The sequence below is a fragment of the Caloenas nicobarica genome, chromosome 1, assembly GCF_036013445.1.
Source record: "Caloenas nicobarica isolate bCalNic1 chromosome 1, bCalNic1.hap1, whole genome shotgun sequence".
Taxonomy (NCBI): domain Eukaryota; kingdom Metazoa; phylum Chordata; class Aves; order Columbiformes; family Columbidae; genus Caloenas; species Caloenas nicobarica.
In genome coordinates, this window is record NC_088245.1 from 138,798,049 (window position 1) to 138,825,779 (window position 27,731).

General features: G+C 45.3%; 1 protein-coding gene across 1 annotated transcript; it reads right to left on the reverse strand.

The window, feature by feature from the left end:
* Positions 1-1,501: 1,501 nt before the first annotated feature.
* On the reverse strand, positions 1,502-27,731 carry ATP1A1 (ATPase Na+/K+ transporting subunit alpha 1). The gene is made up of 23 exons (XM_065626841.1): positions 27,461-27,731; positions 20,961-21,071; positions 19,715-19,774; positions 18,492-18,695; positions 18,020-18,133; positions 17,296-17,430; positions 16,980-17,097; positions 15,704-15,972; positions 14,450-14,648; positions 12,881-12,990; positions 11,346-11,480; positions 10,608-10,800; positions 9,951-10,126; positions 9,284-9,420; positions 7,221-7,371; positions 6,635-6,803; positions 5,880-6,034; positions 5,374-5,497; positions 4,450-4,595; positions 4,192-4,322; positions 3,512-3,613; positions 2,289-2,380; positions 1,502-1,838 (listed from the first exon to the last, which is right to left on the reverse strand). The coding sequence occupies exons 1-23, from the start codon at positions 27,470-27,472 to the stop codon at positions 1,810-1,812; spliced, it is 3,072 nt and encodes a 1,023-aa protein (XP_065482913.1). The 5' UTR covers positions 27,473-27,731; the 3' UTR covers positions 1,502-1,809.

The window sequence follows — 27,731 nt, forward strand, 5'->3', positions numbered from 1 at the left end:
AGGGGGAAGAACAGCTTCCTTTTATTTTTTTTCCCATGCCATCAGACAAGACAAGGCTGATTTTGTAACTTCATGGCAGTGGGACTCTCAGGAAGTCCCAGGAACTAGTCAGAAAGTTCAGGTGTCATATCTAAGGTGGAACAAGTTTCATTTCTGCATCACTGCTCCATCATCATCAAATCCCATAAAATTCACCCACTTTCTTCCTACTTTAATGCAACTCCTTTTCTCCCCTTCCCAGCCGGGATCACCTCAAGTCCAGTTGCATCAATTCAACTGTTAGCATGGGCAGACTCCAAGAATTGGAAGACTTTTTTATTATTTTTTTAATGATCTCCAACTGGGGGTTCCACATTAAAGTGTCCAAGACAAGTTAAAACAGCTGCCACTCTCAGTCTCTCATTTTTCCCCCTCCCTAGTGCTCTCTTTGCTATTTGAGTTCATATTGTTCAGTACATGAGAGAAGTGACTTGGCTTTAAAATAACACCTTAAAAAAATAGTAACAAGGAAGAAGGGATGACAACATGGAGTTCTAACTGTAGATCCTTTCAGTGCTGTAGTTTAGAGTGAAACTTTGTAGAGGCAGACACATCTAAGAGTGATACAGACCACCAGTTCAGGAACTGGACCAAGAGCCTGAAGCACCTCCAGATGGCTTTAGCACAACAGCACTAGGAGCATGAAATTAGGACTTCATGGTAACTGTTCACATGCAGAAGTCCAGCTCTCCCATGAAGTTCTCAGAAGTGAACCATACAAGCATTAAACAGCAAATGAAAACATACAGAGAATGGCTAGATACTCAGAGGGAAGCAGCATGACCCACTTCAGCCCACAGAAACAACTCTGAGCCCAGACAACAGCAATGCCCTTCTCAAAAGCAGAAGATGTAGAAGGATCCTGTACCCATGATCAGCCTCTGCCCTCACTCCACAGCAGGCACAAGTCAGTATCAGGATGGGGCAAATACCACAGTGGAACAAGTATGTGCATGCACAGGAGACACTAGGAAACACTATCCCTTGCTTGGCAAAGCACACAGGAAAATCAGTATCAAGACTTTGAGAACAAGGATGCTTAGATCCAAGTGCCATTCAGTGGAAGCCTGTTCTCATTTAGAACCCTACAAGCAAGTCACAGCCTCTTAAGGCAGGCCAGAGTAGACATCCAGCCACCAGCTCTTCTCTCCGCTCAATGCTACATTTGGAGAAATTAGCCAAGATGCATAGTTAGAGATCAGCAAGCTCTCCGAGCTTTAGGCTTTGAAATGCAAGTGCTTACAAGCAGTTTGTCATATTAGGCATTGAGCTACAGAGTGGGATGCATCAGGGCTTTTAAGAACTGCATATGCTGTTGTCTCTGGGTCAAGCAGCTGTTTCCCTGCTACAAAAAGGGGAAGCCAGGGGCTAACTCATGCTGTCACCACCACACTCTAAACAGGGAGGTGAAGCTGCTCTGAACCAGATTTTGCCTTGAGAAAAACATCCACCTAAGACCATGTGGGGGCATCCTCTTATAATCCATCTTTATTTGTAAAAATCCACATATAAAATCTTTAGTTTCCTTTTACAAAAACAAAAAGGCACATAAAACTACTCAAACTCTCATCCCCATGGACTGATGGTTGGACACTTCCTCCCCAACCTCCCCCTTGCTTTCTCCTCCAGTCCATGTTTCTTCATGTTTCCTTCAGTTTCAGCTCACTCTTGCCCAGGCACAGTTCTGCGCTTGCAAAGATGAAGTACGCACACAGGGGAGATGGTGGAGAGGTGGCATGGGCTGTGTGTGGAATGTTTTACAGGTGCTTTTTAGTAGTAGGTCTCTTTTTCCACCCAACCTAAAGGAGGGAAAAAGCAGCATTAGCCTTAAGGCAGACCAAGTATGAGGTTCATGAGAGCTCCTTTTAGGCTCTGAAAACTTGCACTGTAGCACCTGAGCTAATAAGTGACCCATCACAATGGAAAAGTCTTACCAAACTGTTGATTTGCTGCAGCTTTCAGGCCCTGTTCCAGCTTTCTAGAACTACCCAAGCATTAACTAGTCTTTGCCATCCACTTCAGTGCATTGGTGTTTACATATACTATGGGAGAATGCAGGGAGAGGGACAGATCAAGTCCTTAGTTTGAACTAACTGCACTAATGATGTTGAGGAAGGGAAAAGACAACAAAATACACCCCTGCATAGTTCTTGGCACTGGAAGCCCCAGAGCATTATCAGAGCTTCTACAGAGCTCAACAGCATGAGGAGGCGAGGAAGGAATCACATGAATTAGCAGCATATTCTTACCACCGGGGTCGCGTCTGATAATGAGCTTTCTGATTTCATCATACAGGAATATGAGGAGGGAGTATGGGAAAGCACAGAACCACCAGGTCGGCCTGTTTGGGAGAGGAGACAGTGAGAATACAGGCAGCAGAGATGCTCTTTGCATAGCAGAGCTCTGACTTGATAGCACAGAAGAGCACAGGAAGGCTGGCACGTCCCAGCTTGCCAATGTGCCAGCTTCCACAAGGCTGTGGTTCAGCCAAGAATCCTCCAAGCCAAGAATTACCACGAAGTTTTCTGTTGCAATGGGTTAATCCAACTTTTGGATACTAATTCCAACACTAGGTGTGTCATAGCACCTTTGTTCATCTCTGTACCAGCACCTCCCCACCTATCAATCTAGCGATATTTCCTCTAAGCACACACAACCTTTGTGCCAATAGCCTTGCTCACTTGAACTGCAGCAATTTCCCTTACGATTTACACGTGCTAATATCTAGCTGCTGCAGGCATTAGGCAGATGCCAGCTTTCTTGTTAGGAAATGCTCACACTCCAGCACCAAACTCCAGACATTTCTGAATGGAATACAAGATGTATCAGGATTTTTTTTTTCCTCCATGAAAATTTCATGGCACTTACGCCAGAAGACTATTTGAAGTTTGAGACTAAATCCTGCCATTAAGTGTTGGAATGCTGTTGGGCAACACTTAAGATGTTGGCACCCTCCCAACCATTAGGAAAATTACTATGCACCAACTTGTCATCTGCACCCATGTAGGAGCTTTCAAAAGACTCTACTACTTGTGCTATTTCTTTGGAAGGCAGAAAAAGGCACAAGATGTCATCACCAGTTCTCTAGTAAAGAAGAGTCACTTGACCTGTGTTTTAGAACAATTCGGCTGGCTTTCTTTGGATGTGCAGTCCCCTACCCATAAAAATACCCCATGCATGTAAACACAAGAGCAGCTGCACCACAGCACATCGGCACAACTAAAGTTGTGTTGCAAATTAGTGGGGCACTGAACTGCAGTCTCCCTGTAACCATGCTCACAAAGCAGTAAAGCAAAGCAAACCCCTGGTGTGCTGCACTACAGCAAAGGATCACTTGCCCCCAAGAGCCTGGGCTCTTCTGGGTTAAAACTAGGTTTCATGCCCCGCAAGCTCACTACTGTATCTACGTCCCCACTCAAGCACTGTTGTTCTATGGTAGAGCCTGCTGCACAAAAAGCATGATATAACTTACTTGAGAGGGTACATCCTTAGAGCAACATCCATCCCAGGGCAGTAGGAGAGGAAGGCAGCCAGAGCAGTCTCCTCAAAGAGACCAAATATTAAGATCTTGTTCCTAGTAGAAACAGGAAAGCAATCAGGGACAAAGTGCTTTCACAGATGATACCCTGAAAAACCACTTAGTTCCCAAATGGTAGCGAATGGTAAAAGACATTCCAGTCTAGCCCAGCAGTCCATCAGGTGGAGACTATCAGGCCATCCAGCCTGATGGCACAATTGTTAAAAGGGTCTTATGTCTCTAGACAGATATTCCATCTCACAACTAAGTCAATGAGCAATTGCTTTCACTACAAATTCAGAAGGAGGCTGGGGTTCATGCCGCCCGATCTCTTAAGACATCAGCTGCTCTGCTGATGCAGAAGGCTGTGTGCTGGAGTATGTTACTGTCCTCTGAGGTGGGCTAGTTCCCACAGACAATGCCAGCAGAAGTCAGCATTTCACTTTGTCTCAGCCTGATAACCATAACAGATACTACAAGAGAGCACCAGCCCCTTTTTTATCCATTACCAAGGCACCAGACTGTTCAAGACTTATGCCAAGAGGCTCAGACACTGCTGGGATGAAGAACTAGAATGCAGTGTGCTGGAGAATACAGAGTCCAATTCTAAATCCTTTGTGGACATCCCAACTTACTTCATCCCCTGCTGGAAGACAGAGTTTCTTCGGGTCTTACAAATGATCAAGTCTGCCCACTGCACCACCACAATGCTGACAAAGAAAGCTGTATGGCAAGTGAACTCCACTATTTTCCTCTGTTCATAGGTCTAGAAAGTAGAGAAAGCAGAGAACATTTGTTGAGACATGCTTGCCTTTGCTCTCTGGTGCTCACAGCAAGTTCAGCAGACATTAGTGTTCTGGCTGGCAGCCTATAAGCTGTGCCTCAAAACTTACCCATTGCTGCCCATAGCTGTCTTCCACATCATTAACCCATCGGTCATCCCACTGAACTCTGAGCCCCACCAAGCCAGAAGGCCAGAATCCATTCTCTGCCATGATTACAAAATAGGTGAAGAAACCTCCAAGGGCCTGGATCATACCTGAACAGATAAAAATGATAAAACTGATGAAGCCACTGTGCAGTGCAACTGTAACAGAAAAGAAGTTTCCAGGAAACCCCAACCACCTAAAAAACTACTCCTTGTGGGGCTTTGTCTCCCAGGCAGCAGCTACAGAAATAGTTCACACTAACATCACTCAGCTGCAACCCTTTTGCTGAGCAGCTTCTGCTCCCAACTTTGTACAGAGTTACTTCTCTTCTGCCCTGTGCTGTGATGGCATGGTACTCAAGGACACAAGATAAACCTCCCTTTGTATTCTCATTAAGCCTTGCCCACCCCCAGCCCTTGCAAAATACAGTCAAGAAGGTTCCCAAAGTCTGCTGCAATGAAGCATGAGCTCCCATTCTGTGAAATGGGCACATCTCCGTAGCTGCCTTTAATCAAGGCTCCTAATACTGTGCATTTAGGGATACGCTGGAGAGAATCCTCTACTTCTAATTAAACTAACAATGGGATCTATGTTCTTGCTAAACAAGTTTGAACCAGAGGAGTGCTGGTTGCCAGCCAGTTCCTTTACAGTGCTATGCAATTAAACAAAATTACTGTGAAAGCAATTCAATGCATCAAGCTGCACAAGCCACCGCTATGTGCCATGGGGGCTGAATAATGGCAAGTTCTTCACAGCCCGAGGTTCTGGTTTACACACCTCAAACCTCAACCCTAGCAAAATAAGCAGAACAGTCACTGACTTGGGATGGTGTATAACCCCCACTACCACCAAGTTCAAATCAGTGCCAGCAAAAACAGACCAGCTTACCAATCTGCCCATAGGCCATGCTGATAAGCCGCTCATTCACCAGCTTGTCTGTCTTGGGATTTCTGGGCTGCCTCTTCATGATGTCACTCTCCGCTTGCTCATATGCCAGGGAGATAGCAGGGACCTTTTGAGGTGAGAGGACTGCTGTTAGAATCATTTCAGCTTTCCACTGTATATAGCCTTCCCTGCCCCATGTTTTCAGCCTAGCTGTAGTATTTGGGAAGGACTTGCACCCTCCCCAGCCCCAGTTTGTCCCTACATGGAACAGAAGGACCCTCACACTTAGAGAGCCATGAGACAAGGAAGTGTGGATTAAGGAAGTATCAAACGGTCACTTATTTTAGATGAGAAAGCTAGAGGAAACAGTATTTAAGCATTTTCCTTTCACCTGCCTTTCTTTGGGGTACCTAAGAATACACACATTTCTTCTTGAGGAAGGAAAAACAAACAAACAAACAAAACAAAAACAAAAACACACAACAAACAAACAAAGAAACACTGTTCACCATGTCAGTGCCCAAGTCAATGCAGAGGATGGTGACTGTTCCCAGTGGAAGGGGTATGTTTGCAATGATGAAGATCAAGAACGGCGTGATTTCAGGAATGTTACTGGTCAAGGTGTAAGCAATAGACTTTTTCAGGTTATCAAAGATCAGACGCCCTGGGGCAAGGGAGAGAGAACAACCACTCTCAGTTATCAGTAGAAGGCAGCCAAGTAGCTCACCGGCAGCTTCAGTGGTAACACTGAAAGGCAAAACACTAGTGCAGCAAATCGAGGAGTTCTCTTTTAAGTAAGGGTGAGACTGCATGCTCCATCCACAGCATCACCTATACAGAGTAATATTTTTGGTCACAGCAATCAGGGTTCTCTGCATACTGCAGTAGGATACTAAACCCTGGTTTCTGAAGATCATCAAGAGCCCCTGGAGGTACCCTCGCTTCTGCTCCTGTTTGAGAGCTATTGCTCCATGAAGGAGGAAAATGTGTCAGACTCAGCTGGCAAAGATGACTGCAGGGTCAGTGTTAGGTAAATGGAAAAAGCAGCTTTTGTTACTCAGCTGCTTCCTACTGTTACCCATCATGGAAAGCAAAAATATTTTGAAGGGAGGAAGAAAGTGCTGCCCTCCTTGAAAACACTTGTCATAGAGACAAACTTGAATAAAGAGAAGCCCTCCAGATACCTCTATTTCAGATGGAATCTGTAAATAACATTGCTGAAGCATGCCATTTCACCACCACTGCACACAAGTTATAAACTCACCTTCTTCAACCCCAGTGACAATGGAGGCAAAGTTATCATCCAGCAGAATCATGTCAGCTGCCTGCTTGGACACGTCTGAGCCAGCAATACCCATAGCAACACCAATGTCAGCCTTCTTCAGGGCTGGGGAATCATTCACACCATCACCTGTGACTGCTACAATGGCACCCTAGTCACGAAGAGAAAGATAGAAAGACTGAAATCACTCCCCTCATCCCTTTCCCTGTTCTGATCATGCTTATCTGAGAACCATGCTGTTCTCTCCAAAGGAGATGTTGGACAATATATAAACGAGTTGAATCCCCCGCTCCCAAGTGCATCCAGAGCATTTAGGAATTAAGCGTGTTAAACATCCTGGGATCAGAAGAAAGCTTAGGTACAAACTGAAGATGCTTTCCTGCAAGACCCTTATATTTACGTATTGTAGAGCAGTCTGACATCAGCAGCTGTGGGCTGCTGACAGACTGAGCCCTTTACCTCAGGGTGCTGAGAAAACTAAGCCCTGCTACTTCAGGGGGCAGCACGGGTTGGTAGTTTATATGTTCAGGGATTTCTCCGATACAAAATCCTTGGACTCTCTCTTTACCTGTCGCTGACAGCCTTCCACAATTATAAGCTTCTGCTGAGGAGATGTCCTGGCAAAGACAATTTCTGTATGATGAGTCAGGATGTCATCCAGTTGCTCACTAGTCATGTCCTTCAAATCTGTGCCATGAACAACACAAGCTTTGGCATCCCTGCAATCAAGAGACAATATAATGTAATACTTCACAAGTTAAACTAAGTTTCTCATTAGTTGTATTTGCATCATAAAGCTATGGCTCTTTAGTGCTCTTGGAAAAGACCAACTCCTTCTGTGACTAAATACTAATCCAGGCAGCCTCTGCACAGAAGTTTGATGGTCCAAGTTTAAAGGTAGATGGGGAACACAAAGAAAAAGACAACAAGACAGCACCAAGGAACAGACAAAAAGCCCTATGAGCAGACTAATTATTTCTATAGCTTTTTAAAAATGCATCAAGGCAAAGACTTAGTTGTTTCCACAGCTCTTAACTTCTGCAAGACAAGAACTTCTGGCTGAGGTAGTTAGCTTCCAACATCAGGAGAGATGCTGTGGTCTTCTGCAAGCAATCCTTTTTGCAACAGAATGATGATCTACACACAGCTCTTCACAGAGAGCTCATGCTATGCCACTTCAAATAATTTCACCCTTCAGCAACAAAAGCATACAATGTTATATTTACATAGACTGGTTTGGTACCCTGCATACTACAGCAAAATACCACCTCTCTAACGCAGCATACCATCCCTTATAGATCTAGGAGACTATCCACACAGCTCATGACATCACCCACTTTAGACAGGGAAATTCCTTCCCCACCCTTGCAGCCAGCTGCTGATCTGCTCAGTCACACAGCCCAGCAATCCTGAGCCTGCATTGCTAGGTTGTGAAGTTACCCTCAAAAAGAAGGAGGGGTAAAAAAAAAAAGGGGGGGGGGCAGGCAAATAATTCAACCACAATACTTGTCTTCCCCAAGCAATTCATTCCACAGGGTGTCTCTATTCACAGTTCACAAGCTACACGGCTACCCTCCAGACCAAACACAGGCTGGGTCAAGCTAACCAATGCAGACAGCCCCGCCATTCTGCAAACAGCTTGCTTATGCCAAAGCACATTTTCTGAGGATGCCTCAGTCCTGCACTAGGCTATGAAGGCAAATATTAACCCCTAAATGGAATTCCTTCCTCTTTCACATTTATTCTGCTTGTAGCTACTAACTAGCATCAATTGCCCTACCCAGCCCAAGTCCTGCTCCCTTTGCCCACCTGCAACCAGACCCAGAAGAGAGTTTGAGAGCAAGAAGGGCAGAACCGGGCTTTGAGTGATCATGTTTATAAGGCGGCGTTTCAGCTTTTCTCTCTAAATAGTATAAAACAGTCACACAGAGTTTATTTTGGTAGCCCATTCAGTCTGGATTCTGACTAACAAACTAGGCATTTTCTTTTTATCAGAGTTTTCCCATGAACCTGGAAGTTATGCTACTAAATAAGCTTGACTAAGTATATGTTTGGGGACAAAAGTAGATCTAGCCTCTATTTAAAGATCTGGAAACACAGGAAACACATGGTTTCAAGCTCTGCAACAGCATTGCTCAAACAGTCCTCAAACAGCCACCTCCCTCTCTCCCATGCCTCTTCAGATACCTTTTCTTGCTCCATGTGTTGGCCAGTACATTGTGCTTGTGCAGTGACATGAGCCAGGAGAGGCCAGTGCTCAGCCCGGAGGGAAAAAGTTACCCACTCAAAGACTCTACTCTGCCCAGCCAGCTGTTTCTTTCTCCCTAACCTGGGGACAGACCATCAGGACAGGGAGCTACAGGGCAGAGAAATGATGGAAGGAACTGCCTGAGTTTTCTCTATAGCACTTACTCCTAACTGCTTCCCATGCATAAGAGACATGCACATTCAAGACAGCCTTGTGCATTCCTCACATAACTCATGATATGCATTGAAGAGCCACAAGATGCTGAGCTAAGCAAATGCAAGCTTTTCACATCCAGGGAGAGATGCTGAGAAATCATCTAAGGCAAGGAGAGAAGTAAATGCTTAATTCTTTGAACAGTTCTGGCCTTCCCCACCAGTCAGTACCTAGGGTTGACCTGGCTGACAGGAATGTTGAGTCGAGCAGCAATATCTTCTACGGTTTCATTGCCCTCAGAGATGATGCCAACACCCTTGGCAATGGCTTTGGCTGTGATCGGATGGTCTCCAGTAACCATGATAACCTGAAATGCAAACAAACCACTGTGAAAGCCTTGCTGGTTCTGCAGAACAACACTACCCAAGAGGCAGGGTCCCTTGAGACTGAAAAGTGTTTTGTTCTAATAGCAAGCCCTGGCACAGAGCAAGCCTGAGGTACCAGTATGCAAGGGACTGGGGTGGATGGAAGACTAAGAAAATTGTTAATCCCAAGTCAACAGATCCAGTTCCATTTCCAGCCTGTGCTTCACTCTGTCGTCTCAGTCAATGCTATGGAACACGCCAAACACATGCGAGCCAAATCTGGGACACCATGCCATCGGCACCTGCCAGGGCCCTAACAGTTTGGAGCCTAAATCATTTTTCAGTCTGTTAACATATAATCATTTGTATTTAACTCAGAAATGAAGCCGGAATGCGTACTAGTTACATCCTGATCAGTACTTCACTCACATTACAGCAACCACCACTCAACATTACAGCAAACACACAGAGTATGGCAAGCCCTTTGTATCCACAGGTATAGAGCAAGGTGATTAAGCCAGAAGTAAACTACCTTGATCCCAGCACTTCTGCATTTGCCAACAGCATCTGGCACAGCAGCACGAGGAGGGTCAATCATAGACATCAGTCCTACAAAGCAGAGTTTGTCTACAGGAAAGTTCACTTCATCCGTATCAAACTGGAAGCCTTCAGGGAACTGATCATCAGGCAGAGCCAAGTGACAGAATCCTGTAACACATCAAACCCATCTTTACTCTGTTCCTGTGTATCAGGAGCAGCTTGCTTCTGCAAACAGCTATGCAAGAATAACAGGGCAGCATCAGCTGTTTAGCCAGGGCTATTGAGGCAGGAGTCACACTCATATTTGGATAACTAACAGCTGTTGCTAAGTGCCCAGACACAGCTTGGTTCACACGCAGTGGAGCAAATCTAACACCACATGGCCCCAGGGAGACTGAGGTTCCAAATGCTTTGCTTTATTTTGATCTAGGTGACCCAGCTGCTGGGCAAGACAAGATCCTGCAGGCTGCCTTTTAGATTAAAGGCTAAAGGCAGGACTCTTCCTGTATGAATTCCTGAAGCAACCTTGACTGAACACTATAGTTACACTGGAGGACCAGAGTACAACTCTTCACTTAATCTGTGGGGACTCTGCACAGGAGCACAAGGGACAAATCTTTTCCAGTTTATTACGGCTGCTTTTCCTTACCTAACACCCTCTCCCCAAGGCCTCCCAACTCAAGGTAGGCATTCTGAAAAGCATCTTTCATTTCCTCATCCAGTGGCTGCTCTTTGCCATGGATAAGAATGGTGCTGCAGCGATCCAAGATCCTCTCTGGAGCTCCCTTCATCACCAGCAAGTAACGAGATTCTGATGGATTTGCATTTTTGTGGATAGACAGCTAGGGTGGAAGAAATGAAACCGTTTTATAGACACATACTGTGAAGGTCACAAGTAATCACCATCACTCTGTTTTGTGACACTACAGTAGCTCAGGACAGTTTGTGATATTTTGCTCTAGTTTTCATTTACCTGTACTTTAAGTAGTTCACAAACTAAGGAGTTACTATGTATTATTTAACATAAACATATAACCACAAGTGTTGCAATGGCCTTTTTTATATCCAAGTTCCACCTGTTAAGGTCATTTCCCAGCCGTGCATTCCTGTTCCCAGATTTGAGTTCTTCCATTCTCCATGCACTTTTCATGCACAGGCAGGAAGCATATCTCTTCTCAGCAGCTGACACCTTAGTGCCACAGCAGCTCCAGAAGCTCTTACAGTATAACTAAGTATGGTCCATTAACTTCAATTTATAGTCTTGAGCATTCTACAAGCAAGTAGCACTAGGTCAGATTTTGCTGCCAAAACAAGTTTTGAGGCATACTGTGTGCCAATTTACATAATTACTTCACACAGTGCCTCTCCCAAGAGGACACATGCTTACCTGGTACTTGTTGGTAGAGTTAAATGGTATTTCCACCACTTTGGGATACCTTTCTCTCATCTCTTTGACAGAACCACAGCACAATTCAATGCATTTCAGAAGTGCAGACTCAGAGGCATCTCCTGCTACTGCTCTCTGTGGAAAGAGACAACTATCAAAGCATACATCCCAGTGGACTCACCACAGAAGTTCAGATATTCGAACAACAAAAAAAGATGTATTCATTTCAGCCTAGTCTCAGCTTTTACATAACATGAGAGCAAAGAATAAATAATTCTGTTATCTAGTACTGACAAATACTGCATTTCAGAATGCCACAGCCTCCCAGCCTGAGAGAGTAGCAGTCTTCTGTTGTCAAAACCAAGACGACCCTTTAAAGGCAGAGAAAGCCAGATAACCAGGCACACGCAGAGAAAAGGAGGCTGGAGGGCAAACTTTGATCAGAACTGCCCTAAGCTGCTTGCCATGAAGAACAGCAAATATGAGATTGAGACCAATGACATGCATACATAAGCACATGCATGTGGTCTCCCTCCCACAGTTTAAGATCAGGTCATCAAGCCTGTGGCAGAGAAGATTTAATCTGTCCATGCCTCCTCCCCAGTAAGGTTAGCACTAGCAAAGATTGTAGACAGGTCTTCCCAGCCCTGGAGATCTGTGTGCGCTCAACGTCCTGCTTCAGTTTCCTTTGCTGCAGTTTTAAACCAAATATTTCTTGTCCTTCTGGTCTCTTTGTCTGTTAAGATATTTTTTTTTTTCATTTTTATACTGCTTTTTGGCATCTAAAGACTTTTCAAAGCTCCTCCTTCCTAAATCTTCCTTAGATGGGAAGAATTCCAGCTCTTTATCTTAGATCTAAAAAACATAGCCTGAAGTTATAGTCAGAGGAATGCTAGGAAAAAATAGTTTGTTCCATCATTTCTATTACCACAGGATCAGAACACCCTTGGGAAGTAGTTTACTAAGCAACATGACTAATATTTGACAGATTATAAGCACTGTACAGTTAATTGCAGCCCTGGCTGGGTCACAGTTCAGAAGCAGGAATCTGAATTGATGTTATCCTGGCATTTGTACTAGCACTGAACCAGCAAAAGCTTAAAAAGCCAAGACTGGTCAGTGAGAACAGACTGGACAAAGAGTCTCCCACAACTGCTGCTCCCCCAGCTCTGCTGTCTACTTCTCCCAGCCCCCAGAACCAGGTGTTTGTAGCTTTTAAGTGTACAAATGCCAGAGACAGTGTTTCTTGGAATAGCAAGACATTGGTAAATGCCTAGGAAAGCTTTCTGGTCTTTCCTAGCCCTGTCTGAAGTATGTGACCTCTCAGACTGTAGATGCTAGTGGATGGCAGGGAGCCTGCTGCGGGAAATGTGTCTTCTCAGTCCCATCTCTTGTAAGAGTACCAGACTGCAGAAAAGATTGAGAGTGGCAGATACATCTACTTTGCAGTTCCTGTAACCCACAGGACACAATTTGACTGCCATTTATGGGAGGGTGGTGGTAGGGAACAGGACATGTTTCTTTTAGGAACTCACCTTAAGAATTGGTACATTTTCCTGGTTGGCCTGAAACACAGCACGGTTGCAGAGACCTGCAACCCTGGACAAAGCAGCCCAAGTAGCTGAGGTCTTGTCAAAAGAAGCACCTGAAAGCACAAGACGAATGTCAAAAAGCGCCCCCCAAAATAATCACATAAGCCCCAAATCCCACAGGTTGAAAAGCAAGTAGCCTTTACCTCAGGAACAGGAAGCACTCAGAGCCTGTTAACGCACTACATCTCTTTCAACCCTCCTCCCTTCCCAGGTACCTGATGAGCAGTTGATTATTTTAAGACCAGAGGGTGAAATAGCAACAGTGCAAGAGAACACCTCTGCTTTCAAGATTCCAGTAATGGCTGCATCCAGCAGCAGCAGAGGCCACACTGACCAAGCCAAGGAGTTCTGGACAGACAACATTCTTTCAGAAATGCTTGAGTAAAGGATGCTGCATTACACGTCCAGGTTGTCTCACTTTATCCATCACGCAGGAATTGGATGAAATAGCTCCCAAAGGTACAATGCTTAAGAAAAGATACTGCTTCTACCACAATGGCTTTTAACTTGCCTTCAAGGGAGATGAATTGAACAGACAGTTAACTGATAAGCTAACGTACTTTCCATGAAGTGAAATCTTCTAGGTTTATTTCTACTCCAGCCAAGCCAACTGCTGTCAAGTCAAAACCAAGTGCTTCCAAATATGACCTTATTTATAGCTTGTTACTTTGCACTAGTGTTAAAGACAGAACAGTAAAGCAGCTTTAAGTGGTTCAGACAAGCACAGTGTTTTGGAGCACTTGGGGGCAGGGTACAGCAGCATCACTGCAAAAAGTTTACACTAATTACGTGTTGCAAGCACAACATTTCTACAAGGTAGATGACAGCTAGGAAACTCCTGAATTTGGTTGTACTAAACAGTTCTGGAGAGATAAGGACCTCTCTCAATTGCAAAACACACTGAGATTTCAGACTCTTATCAATATCTAGAAGAAACTTCCTGCTGAAGTCTTACAGTCACTTCATTCATCACTACCACCCTGCAAATACAACCAGGATGTTCTGGGAAAACCCCTGTTGTTCAAGGGCAGCCATCTAGTTCAACTTGGGAAATTCTCATCTACGTCCAGTCACAGTTTATTACCAGGGCCAACAACTTGCCTGTCCATACTTTCAGCTGACTTATAATGGGGTAATTTAATGAGATTAATTTTGCCAAAATTAACCGGGTACTCTGAAGTACATAACAGCAAATATTTCTACATACAGGACAAGCATAATGGGCTCAACATTCAAGAGGCTCAAATTCCTATGGAGTAATTCCAAGCAAAAGCAGCCTATACGGAGTTTAAGGATTAAATAGAGCTGTGGTACAGTGCTAAGTTTTCTATGTGTCACCACCTCAAGTCTTTCAATGCTCACTGTAGATCATACATTAGAAGTCCTTACACTGTGAACCTCACTTGGACTGGAGAGCTAGAAACATGAGTTCTTAGAAGCACAGGTGTACAGGAAGCCCCAGAAAAAGCCATTTTTTAATGAGATGCCTCAAGCACAAAGAGATAGTCTTACCACTCTGGTTCTCTGTAGTATCAGCCTCATGAATCTGATTGTCAAACCACATGTGTGCAACCGTCATGCGATTCTGTGTCAGAGTGCCTGTTTTGTCAGAACAAATAGTAGATGTGGATCCCAAGGTTTCCACAGCTTCCAGGTTCTTCACCAAGCAGTTCTTACGAGCCATGCGCTTGGCTGTTAGTGTCAGACATACCTGGAGACAAGGAAGATGACAGGTTAGATGAGCTTGTACACTAATACACTGCTACCCAACTCACTGTGGACATGGAATGACCACCAGTTTACATGCCCTGCAGGAATTCCCTAACTTCATGTTCACCCTACCACTGCAAAATAAACAGCAGCATTTAGGCTCACCTGCTAGGTTTAAATAACACATTTTCATCATCACAAAACCTCCAGAAAAAGACCCACAAGCAGTCTCCTGCTTCTCAGTGCATTAGAAAGGAAATAACATGCCCCAGACTAACATTTTAGTTAAAGTTGCAGTTCCCTAACCATAGGAACTCTCAAAATAGATGAAGGCAAGGCACATACGAGAAGGCCCAAAATAGCTCTGGTGATAGGGCTGCAACTTTTTGGTGTAGGAAGCGAGTAGCTCCAGCTACCCTTTCTTGACAGAGGCTCTTATCTGGTTCTAGCTCCCAACTATTCATTCCCTGGGGTTCAGTTGCTTCCTAGGGCTGCATGGACACCTCTAGCCCCGTCCACCACCACCCTTTACACAGCTGAACACACTAGATGTTCCCACCATCTCTTCAGGCAATCAAATTTACAAGAATCTCTGCCAGGTCCCAGATCAAAAGCTGGGACTACAGTGAAGCTTGTTGGATGCTCTGCCAGCCCTTCAGGCTTGGAAGGGCTGGTGTGCACATGAGTGTAGAAACCCCGAACAGTCGTAAGAGGAAGGCCTCTTCTTGCCACAGGAAAGGCAAGACAAGTCCAGAATTCCTAGTCTTGCTCGCTTCATTTCTACAATGCCAATCCTCTGTGCGGGTCTAGCTTAGGGACCCATCTTCATCAGAAAAACAGCTGCAGAACTTGACATTGATATGGGAAACTAGTCTGATGACACTGAATTTATAAAATCTAGCTCTACATGCTCACTACACAGAGTACCTTCCATTACACAGATTATCTTCCATTACTTTAATGTTTACCTCTGTGAACATACATTGAGCATGAAGCACTCCACTTCCTTAAAAAAACATATATTTAACTCAAAACTTTTTTTCCAATTTCACTCACCGTGACTGTTGCAAGCAGCCCCTCAGGGACATTAGCAACAATGATCCCAATAAGGAATATTACAGCCTCCAGCCACGTGTACTCAAGGATGAGTGAAAGGATGAAGAAGGTGACACCCAGGAAGACGGCCACACCAGTGATGAGATGAATAAAGTGCTCAATCTCTATGGCGATTGGAGTTTTCCCCCCTTCCAGTCCAGAAGCCAGACTGGCAATACGGCCCATCACAGTGCGATCCCCAGTGCTAATGACAATGCCACGGGCAGTGCCTAGGAGAGAGACAGGTTTTAGAAAACAAAAACCCTTCCCAGAACACACTGAGTTTTTTCAGCCTGTCCTAGAGTTTGGCAAGCTTTGCCCAAGATAATGCAGGTAGGCATTCCAATGGCTAACGTCTCCCACTGCAGCTTTTTTTGCTCTCTAGCAGCATGCGAAATAAGTGGAGATATATGCTGCACAGGATTCCTGTGTGACTGGCCAAGCTGTATGGCCTCTTCTTTTACCTCACGGAATCAAGTGCCAATTGCATAGGGAATTAGAGGAAGCCACCTTCAAGAAGCAGACAGTGTTCTCTTCACTCCTGTAAGGGGAGGCCCATATTATCTCCCCAGTGTTCTTGAGAAAGATCAAGAATGTCCCTCAGTATTGCACGGTTGGGTGGTTTTGTTTGGTTGGGGTTTTTTTTGGTAGAGGGGAGGCAAGTGGCACAAAAGAGCAGGGGGCAGTTTGCTGCTCAGAATCTGTCAGCAGAGAACACAATAGGAGTCAGGAAGGATCCTCCACCATCCCTGAAGAGTTACAAACCCTGTGGGTATGGAAAAGGTGCTCTGGGCTTCAGCACAAAGAGTACCTACCACCATACTCTGAGCTGCAACAGGAAGTTCCACCAGAGATGTTTGAAATTCCTGCTAAATGCAGCAGCTGTATTATTTCTTATAGCTCTGCCTAAGCATCTTAGTTCACATTATGCTATCTGCACTTTAACACCACTGTAATAAGGCAGTGATGCTCAAAGACACACTACACAACTGCTCCTCTAGGAGGAGCAAGAAAAAAAAATAAAAAACCCAACACCAACAAAACAACCAGTGCTGCCCATTGTACAACACTGCAGTTGGAACAGGCAAAGCCTGTGCTGGGAACTTCTAGCCTGCTCTTGCACAGCAGGAGTAGGCTACCAACTAATACACTAAACTCAGAGTGTTTGGCATTGCTTACCTATGCAGTTCAATTCCTAGCATCGTTAATACTTTAAGGAAGCCGGAGAGTCACATACCTTCCACACAGTTGGTGGAAAAGAAGGCAATGTTCCTAGTCTCCAGCGGGTTCTCATGGGAGAAGTCTGGAGACCTGGTCTGAGGCTCTGATTCACCAGTAAGTGAGGAGTTATCCACCTACATGGAAGACAGTATTTTGTCATACACAAACAACCAGATGCCTTCAGCAAGGAAAGCAGAAAAAGCACTAGGCACTCCCCCTCACCCTTCTCTTCCACTCCACCACCCATTCACACCATGGAAGACATTCTTTGAAACCCGACTAACTCATCATCCTACATAATGAAGTTTTCAGACAGCCTGTCACTGCTGTACCTTGCAACCATGTGCAGATATGATCCGAAGGTCAGCTGGAATTCTGTCTCCTCCTTTCACCTCCACTAGATCTCCAACTACAACACCTTCAGCATTTATGCTGATCTTCTCGCCATTTCTGACTACAAGAGCTTGCTGAAAAACAGTAAAGAAACAATCTTTGTCAAAAGCAACTCTTAAGAAGGGGTTTAAGACATCTGAGTATCTTCAAATAGTTGTGCTATGGTTCTACAAGATTTCTACTTGTACCAAGATGTTTATCTCTGACACATACACACATTAAGAAAAATAGCTATTTTTGTTTTCTTTGTATTATAGTTCTTTGTTACCAAGGTGACAGTAAGATGGTTAGGTATGGCACAAACCCTGTCTGTGTAGGAATCTGAGTTTCAGCGCTTATCACACCAGTTACTGAACTCCCTAGACTATCAAGAAAGCATCCTATGAATGTTAATGAGCTGGTGGAACTCACAGGCTGCCAGGAACTGCCCTGGCCTATTAGCACAGTTACTTGGAACATAAAGAGGAATGGTCTCATAGACCCCTCAACATCAAGAGCCAGTAACCCACACTAACAGCTTGGCACAAGAAACATCTTGTCTGCTAAAGGCCAATACATACCACTCCCAGCCAGGCCTTCTGCAATTGAAGCCAGTGTTTAAAACGGTTAATAACCTTCAGCACACTACAGCTTGGCAGATCAAGGAAATGAGGTATTCCATACCTGAGGCACCATGTTCTTGAAGGACTCCATGATCTTGGAACTTTTTGCTTCTTGGTAATAAGAGAAACAGCCAGTAATGATAACCACAGCTGCCAACACAACACCCAGGTACAGCTACAAGGAACAGAGAAAGTGAGTCAGAGGACAATTTGCCTGAAAGGTTTCCAGTTTGTCCAGGTAAATTGCTTGGTATTTAAGTGCCCATTAGAAAGCATGGAGGTACTTGCAGCCTCTGTACATTTTGTACACAAAAGCCATCCACAAGCTAGTGTTGTTAACACAACATGAAGGAAGTCAGCTGTTCATTTCATTATGTGGAAACACTCCAAGAAGTGTTACATTCACCCACCAAATTTCCCGTGCTTATGGGAAAAGCTTCTGGACTGAATGCTTAGAGGAAGTTAATATGCTTTGAGTCAAATGGGCTGCTCACTCAACCTGCCTTTGAGGTAAAGCAGACATTTTTACTTACATTATCATTGTTGACCTCCTCCTCCATCACACTTTGTATCCCATAAGCCAGAAAACATAGAATAGCACCAATCCACAACAGAAGCGAGAATCCTCCAAAGAGTTGCCGACAGAATTTGACCCATTCAGGAGTTGTGGGTGGGGGCGTGAGAGCATTTGGGCCATCACGAGCCAGAATCTCAGCTGCACGTGCAGAAGTCAAACCCTAGAAGAGAGGTTCCTGTTACAGGCATTGTTGCAAGGCCGACTGTGGAAGGTGGCTCTGAATTTGTTCATGTTCTGCTCAAAAAGGCAGACAGAGTCCTGTCACAGGAATAAGGAGATGGCAACAGGTAATGGAGATCTCCACAGCTGCCAGGATTCTGCAACACAAGTGCAAGATGCGAAAGCTGAACGCCAAAAGACGAACTACAGGATGTTGGATTCTACTTGAGGAGCCTGCAGGTCATGGGGCTACAAACACTCAAGAAGGGCATGACACGAAGGCTACAACAGCAGACTTTGAGCTCTGAGAAACAGCCCAGTACAATCCATCCTATCAAATTATGGAACGAGTGAAAGTTGGAGGCCATAAAGATGATGACACTTTGGACTGGCCTTCCAGGAAGCTCCGCTTTCAGAAGCCAAGGTCTTTGACAGAAATATGCAAATCTCTGTGCTGTTATAGAGTACGAGCAGACTTGCTGCTATATGCAATCATGCAAAAAAAATGCATTAAGCAAAGCAAACAAGAGCAAAGGTGCAAAACCACTGCAGTGGTTCTGCACTGGACTTTGAGGTTAGCTGGGACATTTGCATACCTCTTACTATAAAAGGGTAAAATTTTAACTGCTGCTAGCTATCATTAAGTCTCTGGGCATGTGCTAGCTCACTAGACTACATCTGCAATACTACAAGCTCCTTGGGAAAAAAAATAAATCCAAGAATCAACTTGACCTTGGAACAATTCAGAGGCAGATAACAATGACTTTGTTAGAAACAAAGTCACTGAAGTATTGCAGCCAGGCTGTACTGTGGGAGGACGAAGAGAAGTATTTGTGAGCTCAACAATTCTCTCAAAGCCTGGGAAACTTGACTGAAGGAGGGGAGATTAAACAAAAAAGGAAAAGAAAAAAAGAAAAAAAAAATCCTGACCACCCAGACCTCCCTTTGTGAAATGCTCTGAGCCGAGACTGTTTCTTTTCAAATCACGGCAAGGAGGGAGGGAGAACAAAGTTTACCTACCCGATTCAAGTCTGTTCCATATTTACGATGAAGTTCATCAAGGCTCAGCTTGTGGTCATCCTGAAAGACAATAAATGGTTGACGGTGGGGGAAAGAGATCACAGTCCCTCCAGGCTGATCAGCAACAGCACAGCAATTCCACCTCCCACCCCAGGTTTCCTATCTGTAACAGTTCAGCTAAGAATCTCAATCTCATTCTTCAACTCAAAGCAGTCTCATCTTTAGCATTCTTGTGACTATTTGGGTATGACATGACAGCTTTTTAAACAAACTCTAAGTATATCTCAGTGCAGTCTTTATGCTCCCAACAGATTCTGTGAAGCTTCAGTGGGGTTTTTTTGGTGTTGTGCAGTGGGTTTGTTTTGTTTGGGGTGGTTTTTTTGTTTTGGTTTTTTTTTGTAGTAGGGAGGTATGGTGAGGGAGGAAGGGAAAGGAAACAAGCTGGGAAGGAAGGCAAGAATGTACAGAAGATTAACCCTGTAATTTCACTAATTTTTAAGTAATGTTGCCAGCTTAAGCAGTGTTTCTTCCCCCAAACAGGGGAGGGAGCAGACACTAAGTGAGCATTGCTACTGAACACAAAATATGTTTATGGACCAAGCTTTAATATCCCTTTCCCCCTAACAGAGAGCGGCGAAAGCAAGAGAGCCCACCCTCAAATCCACAGCACAGAAAGAAAACCTGTATCAGCATCAAGAAGAGCAGATCCAAGCTGGATGATGTGCATACACAGACATATAGCATCATCCAGCATTCACAGAAGGGGATGGGAGACGCTCCCCACAGCCTCAGGGATGATAAGGAATAATACTACTGAGGTCAGTCTGAGCATAGGCCAGCAATAAATGGAGCTGTACAGACTCAACTCCTCAGCTGGAATGAAAACAGTCTCACTCACATGACAGTACAATAAAGCCTGCAACACTGCTATCCAGACAGTGCTTGCCTGGGTGAGGAAATGCAGCTATACTGTGCTATGGGTAACACAGGCAAGCAGAAACTTGGGTTCTGTTTCAAGTGCCTTTTGAGAAGTGATGTTTTCAGGGCTACTGTGTGATCATCTTGATGCTGAAACACTTCCAGCATGTCTGGCTTAGAGACAGAGGGGACCAAAAGGGAGATCAGTGCCTTCAGTCCCACCATGCTGTCAGCACACCAGCTCTTTTCTCTTTTAGTCACATGAAGCACAAGGCTTTGGGACAGTGAATATTCTTAAAGCTGCTCTTTCCATGCGCTACACTCTCACCATTGAGACTTCCTTTTTAAGTTCATCCATGTCCCTCTCCTTCTTCTTCCCCTTTTTCTTGTTGGTGCCATGCTCTGATGTAGCGGTAGGCTCATATTTGTCTCTTCCGGCCTGCAAGAGAAGACACAGTACCATAAGAAACACCTTACAGTCAACTCCTACAGCAGTAGACATGAACTACACACACAAGACTGCCAGACAGACAAAATGATTATGGTTTATTAAAGTTATACCACTTCAATAAATTAAAAAATGAGCTAGCGAGCAGACAAGTCTGTTCAACAGCATCCCTGATACAAAGATTACAGCCAGACATTGTGCAAGTCTAGCTATGAGGAAAGTAAGAGACATGCTATTCAGTGAGTCTCGATGTGTGAAACCCAGCTCAAGCTGAAAAGTGATGAAGAGCAGAAGAAACCAATTCCTGAGTGCATACGTATGTTCCCTTCAAGGCATTAACTCCTCCTCCTCCTCCCTTTCAGTCTCTTACATCCTCTGGCAAGGAGCAGCCCATCAACTGAAGATAAATAAGAGGTGGTATCTCTGACTGGTCGAATCTCGGGGATAAGCTCCAACACTTTCATTCTCTGGCACTCTAGCTGGCTGGTTACGCAACAGAAATCTGCTTTCAATTTATGGCAGTCTGACCAGCAAGAATGGTATACAAAGCAGTAATACACTTTTGCAGATTTGATCTGCGCTCAGTCCTTTTTACACTTCACAGAGCAGATGATTTGCTTAAAGCCTCTTTATTCAGATGGATTTTCATTCACTTTCATTATGGTTAATGCTACATAAAATCACGCAGAGACTTAGATCTTGTCATGATGGGGTAAAACAAGCATCTAAAAGACAAAGAAATAATGATGTAGCACATACAAACATCACTTGAAAGACAAAAGAAAAAAGTACAGAAAAGTTACAGGCAGAAATAATCTCAAACTGCAAGATGTTTAGACACCCTGTAGGGCACCAAAATCAGGCATCAGTACAGCCTCACAGTGCTGTTCCTCCATTAAGTACTTGATACATTTCCAGACTCTCACAAGCCTCCAACAGCAGCTTTTCCCTCCCTTCTCTTCTGCATGGGACCTATTACAGCCCTGCCAAGTTTTATGCGATGACATTTTCACCCAATAAGATCCCTGAGAAGTATTTTGAGATGAAACATCAGTGACACCAGAGTCAAACTGTTAACAAGATTAAGAAAAGGTTTCACAGGCATCTCCTTGCTTGATCTTTGCACGGGCACCTCAAATGATAAGCTAGATTAATGAGAGCAATCTGGATACAGAAACTATTGTTAGGAACCAAGAACTGCCCTGTTGAGCAGCAAGCACAGGAAATTTTTATGATTACTGCAAGTAGAAACCAAAACCGAAAGTGAAACTACATTTAAAAGGGAAAAAAAAAAAAAAGGGGAGGGGGGGAAATTCACTGCTTTTAAAAAAGAACCCAGTCACATCTAGACAAGGATTTTTGTTGTTCTGAGAAAGCTCTATGCACACCACTCTGCAGCCATAGTCACACATTTCACATACACAGAAGCCTTCTTGCCCCGTTCACTAAAGGCAGGCTTTACATCCCCCAAATCCTTGCACGCAGCTACAGAGCTGCGCAGTGGAAATGGGTTTTTTTATAAGTGGAGCAAAGCCAAGCTGTTTGAGCTCTTTGCCTCCTCTAGTCCATGAAAAGGACACAGAACTACAGACTGTCAGCATTCCTGACATTCTCTTCCCTGCACCTGAACTCGCATTTCACTTCTTAAAAAAGTGAAAGTCGCAGAACTTTAAGCAGCATAGTCCTTGCATTCCAGCCTCACAAGAATTTGCCACGGGGCAATTCACAAAATGTCAGCATGAAGGGTCTCTCCTTCAGTCTCTGAACAGAACAACTTTGATTTCTGCTAGAGCTCTAGCAGACAAGTCCAAACGTGGTCCTGCACAAAACACACACTTCTTGATTACTGGTTGAGATGAAAAATGATTTCTGATGAAGGAGCTGGTACCTTGACTAGCATTCTATCACCTTCACCCCTTCTGCCTAGAAAAGCCTGGCAAGCTCTTGCAGGTGATCGAAAAACCTTCTGGTTCTTTGAAACTTCCACAAGAAGTGCAGTTACTTAGCTTATCAGAGGCAGCGGTGAATATAAAAGTGCTTAGCTCTTTCAGCTGCAGAGATGACCTACAAGTGGGCAAACATGAAAAGGCTCACCCTCCTTGTTCAAGTATGATCTACTTAAAAAAAATAAAAACAAAACCACAACTGAACAAAAAACCCAACCATTGGTTGTAATCAGGACAAAACCAGCTAGAGTTACTTCTTTAAGCAGCTAAGTATTTGAGTCTTAACTGAGTCCGTCTTACCAAGGAGCTCAGAGTTTCTCAGTTAAAATAAAGCACAATATCTTCCCTTCTGTTGCTTTAGTACCACACACATCCTACCCATACAGAAAAGTTAAGTCAGTAGAATCAGTTTCAGCTCTTGCTATAGGATCAGTTCACACAATCTGAACTTCCCACTCCATCATTCAAATTTGAACTTGACACATAAATCAAAGTCCTGTCCTGGTTCTCTGCCTTCAGGGCCATTGCCTCTCTTCTGTTCAACAAAGGCTTGTGTTGGCTGGGATGCAAGGGGACAAGGGGCTCATCCAACCCCTCAGCGCTGTAGGATTTCCCTGCTCTCCCCTCCTTTTCCTGCCATACAATGAGAAGGTGGCCCATGGTATTCCAGATCCACATCTTAATGAGAATTCATCACATGGCCTGAGCACAAAGGAAGGTCTGTCTCATCAGAAACGTCACTCCTGTTCCTTGACTTAGCCTAGGAACTCTGACTCATCAAAACTGCAACAGAAAAAACAACACAGCTTTTTTTTTTCCATGCAACATTTTTTTTCCATTGGCTTAAGCAAAACATTTGTATACACCAGAGTAAGAAGTTTCATACAGCCCCCAGAAAACCTATTGTCTTGCAGATACAGCTTATGCTTTTCCGCTCCGGACTAATTGAGCCATTCATAGCTGATGTTCTCAACACAAGCCATGATTGACCAGGAAACAGGAGGAGTGCAAATCAGCAGACAAGTTCAGAAGTACCTTATTCTAACATCACCTAATCCAAGAAGAAATGTCAAGTAAGAGCCAAAATAAATTACACATTCCCTGGAGGCCTGGTCTGTTCTAGTACTTATGTCATTATAATCAACTGCGCAGAGAAAACAGAAAAGTTACTGTCCTGCTGCCTCATGAGACAGTCTTCAGTAAATATATTAACCAGATGAGTCATGATATGGACTGTGCCTATTGGGCTGGAAACACCGCTCCATGACCCTACGTAATCTCAGCAAGAGACGCGAATGCCTTCTCTGGATCCTTCTTACTCCCTCCCAAGAGCTGTGTTCAATCTCCTGCCTTTAATGAAAAGTCTAATTAACTGCATCAACTGAACAGACTTACAGCATTTAGGACAGTACAAAGTAGTTCTCGCTCAACAGCTTGTAATTGCTTATTGTGAGCAGACTACTGCTTCCCAAATTATGGAAGGACAAGTCACCCTCCTCCCATAACAGGGGATCTAACCCTTGGAAGGGTTTTCATCATGAGGATAAAAACAGGGCCACCCACACACCTTAAGTCTTCTCTGGATAACAGGACAAACACCTCTACTTCTCAAGGAGCTGCCTGAAGAAAGCTGGCTTTCCCAATGCCACCGCTGCACAGCTTCCTGGTTTTTCCAGTGCTGTGCCAACCATGGAGTGTCATCTCCCACACTTCTTTACTTGGAATATTAGTGCATCTCTACCATCAATCCAGAAATCTCTAGTAGTTGCCCAGCAGATGAAGAAGAGTGGACTGGACACAGTTCTCCCCTAGAAAAGCTGGTGATGTCAGCTACCCCTTGAAAAGGCCTGGGTAAAGCATGACCTTACACAGTTTTCAGAAGGTCAGGATCCTACTGGGTTGTGGGATTGCAATCCACGGGCACAGACCACTTGCTAGAGACCCTTCAACCTGTTATACCACTTTTGCAAAAGAGAACCTTGACTATGCCCAGTGCTTTTGGCAAAAGGAGTATCCCCTAGCCACAGTAATAAGAAGTAGAAATGAAAAAGATGGAGAAGGAGGGAGAGTAATATATTAAGATTTCTTAATTGTACCAGATAAGGATTGTTTTGATTTGCATAATTTCCCCTCAGTTGTTCCATTACACAATAAGCCTTCCTAGTTTCTGATAGGAGAAAACCCCTTAGCTGGGGTTCAGGCATTAGCACTGACCTCCAGAAACAACTCAGAGTATCCACTAACAACTGTGTGCTACGTCTGTGCAGCCAGGCAGACGGAGCAAAACATACTGCTGTCTGCAGACAGCTTCCAGGCAGCTCTGAAGAGAAATGAAATCCCGTCTGCTTTCTTCCACTACACACACGCCCTTGGATAATCTACTTTTCGGGCTGAGCGACATACCCAAGCAGCTCACAGCCCTCCCCTCGTCCTGTTACCATTTAAAGTAAAACAGACGTGCTGCTTGGCTTCTCCTGACAACCACAGGGACAAGGAATTTGTTCTCTCACACTTACGCTCTTACTTTCTCTTCCATTCCACGCTCCCATGGGGAAAGAGGTTTCCTTTTTGGGCACCTTAACACAGGGCAGGCACATACTGTTCAGTGTTGCAAGCAACAACACACTGCCTTTTTCACAGTCCCCCAATTCTCAGGGGATACCCAATTACTCACATGCCTTCTCACCGCTAAATGAACGAATCTTGTGACTTGCTACCAGAAAGCCTGAGGCAGCCACACACTGTTGAATTATCCCTCACGTGGGCACTTTGGTTTCAGACCAATTGCTTTATTACCTATGCAACCTATGAAACCTGAAATAGAAGCAAGACAGCTAATAGCTTTCTGTATTAGAAAGCATTTGCAACTCCCATTAGTCCAGCCCAGGCAGCCTAAGCCCCCGAAGTCTTTTGCACTGCAGTCATACACACACAACTCTAAGGCTTCTTTAAAGACTTAAAGCATCCAGAAGACTGCAACAAGATCAAATCCCCCCTGGATGTTTTACCTCTTAGATGACCTCTTATCGTGCCTGCTGCCTGTTGTCCACCAGACTGGAAAACATCACACTGGGCTGCCAAGCATCCAAAGGACTCCACTGAGGGAAAAAACCCACCAAAAAAAAAAAATCCAAAAACGCACCCCACGCACTCTTCAATCCCCTTTTCCGAGTAACTGTCCATTGAACCATGTTCTTGCAGGTCTCCTGCTATTCATGCAGTTATGTCAACATTGCTGCCATTGTACCGCAGTGATGAGGACAATGCAAAGTCAAGTCAATGTTTGAACAGCACTTGGGAAGCACAGAACACTTGGAGGCTGGGACAACTCTGCCTCTCAAGGCCCTGCACAGTCTCCCTCTTCTTGAGGAGAGGTTTGGGAATTTTCCAGGAACGAGTCTAAAGCAAAAGTAAATAAAAGCCTACACACCTCCAACTACACAAGATATACAGGGAAGTATTTGAAAGGGAAAAAAACAAACATTCAAACAATGAAACTCAGAAACTGGTCTTTACTTTTCCAACACAAAATAAAACTAGAGCAACCCAGAAGGTGTTTCTGCTCCACACACGGGCACGTGATCACAAAATCCAACTTCAAAGAGCCTTCACGCACTTTTCTTTGGTTAAAAGATATGATCTTAATTAAGGACTTCTCCTCCTTGTGGGCTATAAGGTATAAACAACACTGGTACAGGGCTGAAACCGCTGCACAGACTTCTGTGAGCCTTTTATCACCACAATTAACGCGATACAAAAGATGAACTCGGGGCCACCATCTCCCTCCTGCCACCAACTGCCACCACGCCCTCGCTGCTACCAACAGGCAAATTAACTCTAATAAACCCTAATAATCCTGACAACCCCCCCTTCCCCCCTCGTGTCTCAAGAAGTCTAAAGTACTTCCACGAGTGAGCCAGGGGAGCAGCCACGCTCCGCAGCTCAGCTCCAAAAGGGCATCAGATAACACCAGCCCCGGGGGCTGCGGGCCCCACACGCCCCGGGGGCCTGGAGGCCCCTTTTCGGGAGGACTCGAAGGCAAAGGCAAGGCGGCAGGGTTTGGGCTACCCCCGCCCGGGGCTCACCGGCACAGGGCCCCCTCCGCGGCCATGTCCGCGGCCGGGAGAAGCCGCCGCCTCTCTCCGGCGTGTCTGCCGCTACCCGCCCCCCCGACAGCCCGTTACTTCCTCTGCCGCCGGCGGCCGCCAGCGCACGTTGCTCGGGGGCAGGCGGCACCCGCGCCGCCCTCCAACGGCCGTTGCCGCCCGCCCGGGCCCTGCCGCCCTCTTCACACGACGTGGCCGCCCCAGCCCGGCAAAGACAAAGCGGAGCCCCGCCCGCCCCAGCCCGGAGGGGAAGGGGGACCGGCCGCGGTCCGGCTCCTTGAAATTTCCCACTCCCGGCCATGCGCTCCGCCCCGGTCCCGCCGCTCACCCCTTTGCCCATGGTGCCGTGAGGCTGCGAGCGGGTCAGGCGGCTGGGGGCGAGGAGCGGGGCTCAGCGGCGCCACGTGTCCCGGCCGGCGGCAGGTGCGGAACAATAGCAGCGCCCCGGCCGCCGCTCGCCTTCCTCTTCCTCCTCCTCCTTCCTCCGCGGCTCCTCTCCTTCGCCTCGCCCCCCTCTGCCCCCTCTCGGGTCGCTCCTCTCTGGCGCCGCAGCCGCCCGCAGCTCCGCGAGCCGCCGGCTTCCCGCCGCATAAAGAACC

Coding starts and splice junctions, on each gene's coding strand:
- ATP1A1 (XM_065626841.1), bottom strand. Junction 6,804..7,220: donor TGGAAGGCTGTCAGCGACAG/GTAAAGAGAGAG, acceptor CTTCGTGACTAG/GGTGCCATTGTAGCAGTCAC. Junction 6,035..6,634: donor TGTCACTGGGGTTGAAGAAG/GTGAGTTTATAA, acceptor CCCTTGCCCCAG/GGCGTCTGATCTTTGATAAC.